This window comes from Chenopodium album, chromosome 22 (genome assembly GCF_948465745.1).
Source record: "Chenopodium album chromosome 22, dcCheAlbu1.1, whole genome shotgun sequence".
In the NCBI taxonomy this organism is placed as follows: Eukaryota; Viridiplantae; Streptophyta; class Magnoliopsida; order Caryophyllales; family Amaranthaceae; genus Chenopodium; species Chenopodium album.
The window spans coordinates 311,708-323,188 of record NC_137855.1 but is presented as its reverse complement, the minus strand read 5'-3'; the positions used below and the strand labels follow the sequence as shown (position 1 = coordinate 323,188).

The 11,481-nt window shown below is 32.5% G+C and overlaps 1 protein-coding gene across 1 annotated transcript; it reads left to right on the top strand.

Moving 5' to 3' along the window:
• Positions 1 to 5,169: 5,169 nt before the first annotated feature.
• Positions 5,170 to 8,533, top strand: LOC145603474 (IQ domain-containing protein IQM2-like). The gene is made up of 8 exons (XM_081659384.1): positions 5,170 to 5,274; positions 5,698 to 6,303; positions 6,406 to 6,471; positions 6,550 to 6,638; positions 6,751 to 6,838; positions 6,951 to 7,187; positions 7,281 to 7,382; positions 7,493 to 8,533. Exons 2-8 carry the CDS (start codon positions 5,764 to 5,766, stop codon positions 8,255 to 8,257), a joined length of 1,887 nt encoding a protein of 628 aa, XP_081515510.1. The 5' UTR covers positions 5,170 to 5,274; positions 5,698 to 5,763; the 3' UTR covers positions 8,258 to 8,533.
• Positions 8,534 to 11,481: the final 2,948 nt, after the last annotated feature.

The following is an 11,481-nucleotide window of genomic DNA, read 5'->3' as shown; positions in this document are numbered from 1 at the left end:
TAAAATAATAATTGATTAAGCAACATAACAATAAATAAATCCGGGTTACGTTGCAAGTTAAGATTCTGATATCTAAAAAGATCATAAAAACATAATTATAAAATGGATCTTATTCTTTGGTATATGCTGTGTTATGTATGATGGGAGCCAAAAGATTAAGTACATGTGTCAAGTTCTAGAAGCATAGACATAATACGCTGTATTACAATATATACTCCGTACATAATGAGTTTTATTGCATGCATTAAACCCAGGGCATCACGACACTTTGTGGTTGATAAACTCTGTCCAGTTTTAGTTCATCTCCTTTGCTATACGTTATTTTGAACGTACAAGTGTACTACTGACATCAAATTATATGCACCAGATTTTGTTCTATTTTGTGGAATATAACACCCTATTTTGCTTGCCTAATCTTGTTCCACAATGAGTAAGTTTAGGAGTTGAATTGATTAGATACATGCATGCCTATTGGCTATTGCAACTTAATTGATTATTTTATCTTATTCATTTTATAAAGTGATACCTATTACAAAGTTAGTAGAACTTTGGGTCAAAAAAGTTAGTAGAACTGGCTACCTTTTCAATATACTAGGGCAGCTAACGCGCGCGCGCATAGCTAGTCATATCTAGTTACTCTTTCGGCTTGGTCTTAAAATCACAAATTTAGTTATTGGCAAAATTAGTGACAAAAAAATATGTACACAACTATGTTTATGAGTATAAATATCCAAGACAGCTAACATTAATGCATGAAAGCAAATAGTACGTAATTAAATATTTCAGAGGGTATAATTGTCCAAACACCATTCATTAAAAAAACTTGTACATATTAATGAGGGTATATATGTAAATGCACATTTTAAAGGGTATAATTGGCATTACACTATTCATAAGAGTAAGTTTCTACTTTTTATAAGGTAGGGATATGTACTACTTGATACATAATGATCTTCGTAATATATGACACGATAATGTCATTATATTCCTGTGTATATTGTTGTGATGGCCAAATAGCTTAGCTAGTTAAAACTTTTGAGAGTATTACTCAAAACTTTCATTTATATTATTTGCCTATATGACTCTCAGATCTATAGTAGGGGAAGAATTCTTGCAATGGTTGCACAAACTCATCACCGTACCAACTTGGGACTTAAATGTAAATATAATTAAGTGCATGCGTTGTCTGTAATCTCTAATTGCGGCTTAATTATGATTATATACAATGCAAACACCCACAAAATTAGTTTCTATATATGTTACAATCTCATTAAACCTCTCATATTTTAGTACTACGTATTTTAATTGCTAGTACCCAATGTGGAAAAAAAAAACACAATAATGTAAGTAGATATTTGTATTACTATTTTTGAAAATATAATTAAAGAAAATAATGAATTTGTAGTTTGAGTGCATTTTAGTTGATGTCGTGGTTATGAAATAATGATTGGTGGGTGTCGGTTTATGTAATATATAATTGTATAGTTGAATTATTAAAGATTAAAATCATACATACACACTAATTAATCAATAAAAAAAAAGTATGAAATGAATGTCAAAGTAAGAGCTAAAAAAAATGTGATAAAAGAGTTTAGTAGACTAGTCGGAGTATAATAATGTGTGAAACAAGGCAAGGTGAAGAACTAAATCAAAGTCCTAGTAGTAGTAATAAGACTAATAACTAAGTACCTCTAAACTGTGGAATTCATATTACTTTCCGACCAAAAAATGGTTTCGACGGTGGTTTAATTTGTTTGGTTATAAAAAAAGAGATTGTACATTTGTACTGCACTACTTATCTGGCATTACGCGCTGGTATGGTCATGGTCATGGTCACCTCTCGTGCATGCAATGCGTACGTGTCATCACAGATCGATCACTAGTAAATGTAATAGTAATTGTAATTCACCTCCTTCTCATGGTACACTACGGATTTGTCCGTACTTGTACTATATTTTTGTATCTTTTACGAGTATAAATTAAGTACTTCTCATGTGATAATTATTTTTGATAGCCTATTATTCGTTCATGTCATATGTTTAAATTGTATATACGCTATCAATGTTGTTGAACCTATAGCTAAAGCCTAAAGATATACTATGTACATTGTTTATATGTAATTATCTTGATGACCTTAGATTTAAAAGTGTACATCGAGAGTATATACTGTTTTTATTTAAGTGCATTGACAATTGAGACACTTAAATAAAAATTGTGTGTTAAATTGAATTTTGTACATATATTTATACTCAACATATATATAACCAAGCTACCTTAGCTTAGTGGGAAAATAACTTTATGACTTTAATTTGATGTCACAAGCTTGAACTCCACTAGTTATATTTGTTTGGGAGTGAGAATCACGTATCTGCCCCTGTACTTTCAAGTGTTAACTTGAGTGAACTCACATATTTTACATTGAGCGATTAATTTGTGTAGTGATTTGTTAATTACATATTTATAAATTAATATTCATGTAGTTCGTTTAAAATATATAATATGGTTATGTATATAGCCTTATGAGTTTCGTAATTTCTAATTTTTTTTTTTTTTTTTTTTTTGTAATAAGTACTATATTTCCATTGAAGTTTTTGAAAGTTGCATAATTTATATATAAGAAAAATCACAATTATGAATATATATATATTTTTATATCTCTACTCATCACATAAAGGGCTTATTTTTTTTTCAATCTCTCTTAAAAAAATAAAGTACATCCCTATATGTTGCACTTATTATATTTTTTGACAGGGCACTTATTATAAGAAACAGAAGTATAAGAAACAAAAGAAAAAGTATATCAATACATTCCTAAAAACAACCGTGTTGCTTAGCTAATCTCCCAAACCCCTAAGTAAGTAGAAGCCTAATAAAGAAATCAATTAAATGAAACAACAATTTACGAAGTTTGAATGGTTCATTGTTGATATGAGTAGTTTAGAATACTTCGTATAAGGAGAGTGGGCCACAATGCGAACATACACCTACATTTAACACTTTACACTGTCCTTTTTGTTGCCATTAGCGCATCATCTACAACTTTGTTTAATAATTTAATTTTTGTTATAAAAGATATTAAAAAGAGTATATTCAATTTCTCAAAAAAAAAAAAAAAAGAGTATATTCAAGTCAACCTTTAGTACGGGTCACTATACTCAGGAACATTACAAGAAGTTTCAACAATAATCTCTTTTTGCCGCTTAACCGGAGTTTTCAACATTCTATCTAATCCACAATTAATTTAGAGCTTGTTTGGCATCGTTTTTGTTTTTCAGTTTTCTGCTTTTTTTTAAAAACAAAACCAAAAACAGGAAACATAAAAAAGGTATTTCTACTTTTCTGTTGTCAGTTTTCAAAATTACCACAAGTTCAATAAATTAGATAATTTTTTTATTCATTATATGAAATATATCATATGATTTTAAAAAACGAAAAACCAAAAAATAGAAAACCACAATAATACCAAACAAACCCTTACTAATTACTTTTGTGTACGTTCTCTTTTGTGTACGTTAGCTAATACCTCATCATCCAGTCAATTTTTTAATTAAGGAATATTAGTCTTTTTCTAAGTTAATGACCCCACGCTTAGAAGTTTGGATGATATTCTTCTATAATTTTGTTTAATTTTGCGTTGAATTTGTGAATTTTCTGCTGTAGTTAGTCTAGCTTAGTCATGTAACCCCAAAAACATTCATTAGAAAGTTTCTTTGTACGTGTAGTAACTTGCAAGTTAAGCTAATTAAGAAATCGTTTACTTGAATTGGTTTACCCCATAAGATATTAAATCCATGACATAAGGGGTTATGAAATGGTCAAATATAATATTTTATATACTTAATTTTTTTTTTTTTTTTTTTCTAAATTGACCACTAAATTCATGCTACAAATGACTTGTATTTACTTGAGTATGATGTTACACAAGGTCAACATGAGACTTGGTAAATTTTTAATTTCTATTTTCAAGTTTGGATTTCACAAGTCAAGTACATACCATCTATCCAAATAGAGAATGTAATCTAACTATGAATTGTGCGTAGAAGTAAAAGGAGAACGTTATTCATAAGATGAGGCTTATCTCCTATACTCTTCACCTCAATTAAATAATATTTAATTATTCTTATTTTACGATTTTATAAGATTAGAAATTTTATTTACATGGGAGTTGAAGTTATTTTATGATTTATATTTTTTATCAAATAAAAGAAACTAGAGAATCAAAATATGGTGGTGTTTACTTTGTGGGCTAGACCATACATTTGAATATGGTGAATTGGGCTTTACCACATTCTAATGGTTGAATGGAGCATTCTGTAAATATCAAAATCACGAACTGATGCGGCAGGTCTCACTCTTGCATTGCATTATACATTTATACTAGTAATACATGCATTGATGGGAAGTACATTAACACTCCACAGTCCACATAATAATAAGAAATTGGAAGAAGGTACTCCGTACAAGACTGGAGCAAAATTTACTGCTCAGTACAGCCGTGACAAATGACTTGAGTCCCAAATATATAGGTCCAAACAAACAAACCCTTATTAATTACACTAGGATCTACTTATTGGATCTAGCTGGCTCTTTCATTTTTTTAATTTAAAATTTCAATCCTTAGTTCTGACTGAGAGGCTCTAGCTTTTGTCTTTTGAGTCTTTCTACTAGTATATAAACAATAGAGTAATTTTGTGGGGATGTAGAGGGATCCATTAAGATAAATAATATAGACGAGATTGAGTCACAATTTTTGAATATCACATCTACACATTAACTACTTAATTTATATCGCATTCATAATTTATCATTATATCTCCCAAACGTGTACGTATTAAAAGATTTAGATCGAAAAATGAAGTTACTGCAAAAGTTGATGAGGCAAAGGTACTAAAAATGAGAAATACAAGAATATAAGAAGTACACCGACAAATGAAAAATTAGGAAAATAAAGAAAGAAAGAAGAATACACAAAACACTAGTTTGAAAAAATGGGTGCGTCAAAAAAAAAAAGTGTAGGGGTTGTTTCATTTGTATGTTTAAGTTGAGAAGTTTAAAGTCTGCTCCACGTGGTTGCTGACTGCCCTCTTTCTATTGAGCCTCCCAATTCCCAAATCCCCCCACTATATATACTTGTGCTACCCACCTCTTTTATTTTGCGTTCTTAATTTTCACACAACTTAACTTGGGCTTATACCCATTTCCATTCTTTCTACCAGAACTCAAAAACACTCAACCAAATTCAATTATTTGTTACTATACCTTTTTCATTTCCAGGTAAATCTTCAATCTTTTCTTCATTCCAATTAGTCTGTCTTGAATAATAATAGTCTATACATTTTCCTGATCCATTTCTTGTGTTGTGTTTGAATTTCTGGATCCATTTTCCTGTATTTTAATGGTTAATAGTGGGTTTGTTTGAGTAATTGCATTCCCTTTGCCAGAATGAAAATAAAATATAGAATGTACAAGTCATGGGGTCATGGCTGGTGGCTTTTTGACTGCATATACTCCTAACTATATTCACCCTCAAATCTGTACTCTACTTTGTAGGTCCCCGTAAAAGGTTTCATCTAAATTATTATACAGAGTAGTCAATTTTTGAATGAAATAGGAATTATGAATAATGGAATATAGCATTGCATATTGCAACAACAATCTGAAACTGATTCTGATTCATTGAATCCGAAATATGTGCAGGAATTAATACTGATATATTGTAAAAAAAAATCAAGTGTGGATTGGAACATAAGAAATAACTGTCGGATGGGCATATCATTTTCACTTTCATGTCCGTTTGCCACTGACGACGATATCGAAAGCATCATTGTCAAATCTGTGAGTTTGGGTGATGATCAAGTCAAGACCCCTGAAAGGTCTATTAGTTTCAAAGGTGGAGATGATTCCGAACCTCTGCTTCTTAAGAAATCATTTGGTTCTGGAAAAATGATTATTGAAGGTTCTTTTAGCTTCAAACAAAGAAAATCTGATACATTGATCTCAGTCATTCCTAATTCTCCTTTAAAGGAATCCCAACTGCTCAAATCGAATGATGTGTATCCACAATCACCAGTTGCTCATCATATCGGTAGTCCCAAAGACGAGGCTGCTGTCAAGTTGCAGAAAGTCTATAAAAGCTTTCGCACCAGGAGGAAGCTTGCAGATTGTGCTGTCCTTGTGGAGCAAAGCTGGTGGAAGCTGTTAGATTTTGCAGAGCTCAAGCGTAGTTCTATTTCCTTTTTCGATGTTGAACACCATGAGACTGCCATCTCGCGCTGGTCTAGAGCAAAAACTAGAGCTGCCAAGGTACTAACATCAACTTTTGTAATTTTTTATTTTTTACCGCGCTTGTATATATGTTTATTTCTTCTTGAATAAAAACTCACACTGTTTCTTTTGAAACTGCAGGTTGGTAAAGGTTTGTTAAAGAATAGCAAAGCTCAGAAGCTAGCTTTACAACATTGGTTAGAAGCGGTAAGTCTAATGCTACTGATTACTTCCTACTCTTTAATATTGGTATCTTGATACTAAATTAGTGCTTTTATGTAACAGATTGACCCTCGACATCGTTATGGACATAATCTGCATTTCTATTATTCCAAATGGCTTGAATCTCAGAGCAGAGAACCCTTCTTTTATTGGTAAGTTTGATTTGAATACTTTGCATATTTACTGAATTAGCATAATTAATTAGCTGCACTATTCCATGATAAAATAATCGTTTTCTGATAGATGTCGTATTGTTTGGTACAGGCTTGATATTGGGGAAGGGAGAGAGGTCAGTACAGAGAGATGCTCAAGGATAAAACTTCAGCAGCAGTGCATCAAATATCTTGGCCCGGTAAGCAATATGTCTGCACCCTTAGCTTTCTTTTAATTTGTTATACTAAGTTTTTAGTAGTAAAGTATATGATTATATAGGGGCAGTATCCTTACTGAATTTGTTATTTCAGATGGAAAGAAAGGCCTATGAAGTTATCATTGAGAACGGGAAATTCGTCCACAAACAAAGTGGGGAACTTCTTGACACCTCATCTGATCCCAATGCCAAATGGATATTTGTGCTGAGTACATCCAAGAACTTGTATGTTGGAAAGAAGAAGAAAGGCACATTTCAGCACTCTAGCTTCCTCGCTGGAGGTGCTACATTGGCTGCTGGGAGATTAGTCTTGGAGAATGGCATGTTAAAGGTAACACTCATAATCTAAATGTACTTTGTAAACATTTCATATTATCTGTTAAACATGGTTACTGATGGCCATAGCCTCTTTGCTCTTGAACAGGCAGTATGGCCTCACAGCGGTCACTATAGGCCGACTCCAGAAAACTTTCAAGAATTTCTATCCTTCCTTAGTGAATATGATGTGGATCTTACAGATGTTAAGGTAATGGCTCTATTGTTTGCAATTTTGATTTTATCTCATTAAGGAAATGCGAATTAAAAAAAATAATCAAATATCATGTGTATTAATATGTTCTCTATTTGTCTGTTCAGTTTGATCCAGTAGACGAGGATGAGCAAAAACTAGTGAAGCAAAGAAGCAGTCTCCACTGGAGAAACAACTCTGAAGAAGAACTGGTTGCGGAAAATACAGTTGAAATGAACAATGTCAATCTGGATAGCAGTACTGCAGCAACATCTGATGTATTAGAACAGGAAACTGCAGTTGCAATTGCTCATCCCAGTCGAAATCATTCTGTCCGCTTCAATAGAAAATTAACCAATCTTGAAATACCTAGAAGAGATGAATTGATCCTAACCATGCAGAGTGAACATCTGGCCACAAAACCTAGTGTACATAATCAAATTGAGGACAATGGTTATGATTCAGCCACGGAAGAAGGATCAGCCTCTGACCAGGATGACCAAGTGGAATCACAAGGCATTTTGGTCGAAGAAAAAGAGGAGGAAGAAGAAGTTATCCCAGCAGAATCAATCCTGCAGAGAATCAATTCTCATAAAGGAATGAAGTCATATCAGCTCGGGAAGCAACTGTCTTGTAGATGGACGACAGGAGCAGGGCCTCGGATTGGGTGTGTGAGGGATTACCCATCAGGCCTTCAGTCCCGAGCTCTAGAGCAAGTGAATTTGTCTCCAAGGAGTGCTTGTTCACTAACAAAATCATTGTTCTCTCCTGGTTGTGGAACCGGATCATTTCCAAAGGCATCAACACCGATACCCATAGTATCACGAAGAGGTCTTGGGCACTGCCAAATGCAGTTGTCACCCCTGTGCAAAGGAGGAAAACGTACATTGTAGCTGTTACTAGAGAATTAGGAGGTAGCACTGACCAACCAATATTCTTTGTTCTTTATTCTTTATTCTTTCTGTACCTTGTGTATAGAATTGAAGATAGTAGATTGATAACATCATTAGGCATTCTTTTCATTTTTTACCTTGAGTTATACACATTATAGTTCATCTTATGAACCCAATGACAAGTTTTGTAGATTTCATTGGGTTTATACCATACTTATACAGATGGAGAATGTAAAAAATTGAAAAGAATATACAAAACAAAAGATTATTTTCTCAGTTATCTTGGTTTTCTTGAGCTGGTACTAAAAAAAAAAAAAATCAAATGCCATTCAATTTCAGCTTCTGTTGCCTTGACATTTTGCCAATTCCATTGTAAAAATCAGGGTTATATTGTATTGATTGATTCTGTAACTCAACTACATTGCAAAATATTACAGTAAAATGATAACAATTGAAGCACAACATTTCGGTATGGCCAGTTAGTTTAGGGGTGACTTGTTATGTTGTTGCGTAAATTATATACTTGTATTATAATCAGGAGTGACATACTAAGTTGTTTAGGTGTGACTTGGGGCACGTCTCACCATAAGACTTAAAGTGACCATAGTTATTACTATAGCAGGTGAAGTGTGAAAACAAGCTGGAGAAACTAATATGAGGAACGCGGATAGACCTGGTCTATTTGATGAATTGTTAATTGATAAATTTGCTGGGTTTGGTTTGGTTATACTACTTTACTTTACCAGAGATACTAGTTGCTAAAGACTGAATAATTTTTGGTCCTTCTACTCTGTGTCTACTGCCTTTTCTTCTGTCATACAACTTGATTTATTTGTATATTTCCATACATTAATTATTATTTCATCATATAATTAACTCAGTCAACCAAACCCTTGTGGACTGGTGGTTGGTGTCTTGGTGAATGTTAGGGGTAAAGAGCAAAGTTTACGAAAACGAGTACTCGAAAACCCATAATTATTGTAATCTGAGTATTAAGGTTGTGTTAGTAAGTAATCAAGTTGATTATAATAAATAGTAGTTTATAGAAAAGCGAGAAAAGGTACGTACTAATCATAGGGAAGTCCGGAGACAGAACATGGCAACGAGCAAGACAAAGGAAGAAGTGTTCACATTGAATGATACAACAAGTAGACATGTGAGAGTCTAGATATCTGATGAGCTACTACAATTCATGCATTTTGAGAATGTTACTCTCAAAACTATGTATGTTTTGTGTTTTTAGGTCTGCAGACATGAGTACGCTAACAAGTACAAGCAAAAACACCAGAAAACCAGAATCTTTATTCTGTTTTCGACTTAAAGCATGCATTACAACAACTTAACAAATATGTTTTTAAGTGGTTGCATTTATGTCAATTAGGTGATGCCATTTATTTATTTATAATTAAAAGATTATCAACAACAACTACTTCTGAAATTATCAATCATAATAATATGCATATCATCGGGTCAATTTGTGTGTGATGCCTTTAGTCAGCTCTGCATCAGATTTTGTTCTAATCACCTATGTAAGCATGATCAATAAATTTGTTATAATAAAGAGTATATTGATTTGATAATTAGGCAACACAGATTAGTTGTGTATGGTTTTAGGAAGTTTCCTTGTACTAATCAGAAAACTCGGATAAAAGAAAGAAATTTTTGTATTAGACCTACGGTTTCATGCATGTACAATAGCTCAAGCGAGCAAGTTACTTTTAAGGCATCACATATATGTAAGACATTAAGGAAGTTTTGGTGTGTCTAGGAATTACATATTTAAACTTATCTATATCTTGATTCTTAGTTAGGATCCTAGTGCGTGGTTTACTTATTCCCCAAGTACTAATATATACTAGTATAATACATTTCTGCAAGATAATCAAGTCAATATTATTTTCCAAAATTTTGTCATGGTCAAAAAGAAAAGGAACAACCTAAACTTGGGAGACACGGAGTAGAAATGTAGAATTTGGTGAAATAATAGTCAAATAAACACCAATTGATCTGAAATGCATGGCGAATTGAATGTCTTGTTCCAAACATGTGAGTGTGAGTGGTTGTTAATATTAAGTATTAAGTATTTTACCTGGTGAATTTGATAGAGCTGAGTTACTGGATTGCAGTCTGCAAGATATTATAGAATCAGCATATTACAGATTTACAGTAGTACGTATGTATCATGTATAATGTAAGTGATACCAAATAAAAGAAAGTTCTAAGAAACTCAGCTGCATCTTAATATGGGCAAAGGGTGATGGTCTCCAGATCTTGCAATTGCAAATATAGTTGTCACTAGCTTACTTAGACAGGATAAGATTCACTGACTACTTATTAGTGTGAGCCCAGGATTCAGTTTTCATTTTTTTTTTTTTAAATATTTTCTTCATATATTATTAAATTATGTACCAATTATTGTACTTAGATTATTGATAATGATTAGAATATACGAGTATGTACGTACTAAGATGACAAGTTAACCAAAATACTACGTACTAGCACCAAACAATTATACTGTAAATTAATACTATAAGTGGCTGGAATGATTTTGACGCCTCCACTAATTGAAAAATTAAGAAGAAAAGTATGATTCTTAGCTTCTAGGAAGCCATATGTCGTAGTTGTTGCAAAAAGAGGCATGAATATCTAGTTTTGTTACACAACCATCAAACTTGAGTAGAGAGCAGTGGCAATGTGACATTATTATTGGTTGTTGCTATGTCGGATAGTTTTGGCTTTTATTTTTCTTAATAATATTTGATTTTATTAGTTACGTAATCACAAGATAAGACAAGTAAAATGAGACGAAGAGAGTAGTTATAGTATAAAGATGTTAGATTTATGAATTCGAAGTTGACCAGAGATGGATGTTTTGATTAATGGTAGGGCATAGATGGTGTGTTGATTGAGTGGTGGAGATGTGGAATGGTGATGGTGTGGAACAAAATTCAAGAATCCTGAGTTGTAAATGCAAGTAAATCTTCAGTAATAAATATTTCTATTTGCGCATGTATCGTACGAGTATTTGCATAGCTCCATATATTACTGTAATCAATAATTTAAATATGATATCGAGGGGAAAGTGAAGATTATTGTTCCCCACCACGTACAACTTTTTTATGTGTGTGTGTTTGGAGTAATCATTTATTTAACTAAATTCAATACTTAAATCATGAATTCATCTGACTTTAATATTTCGAGGATTCATGTGTAAATCTTTACTT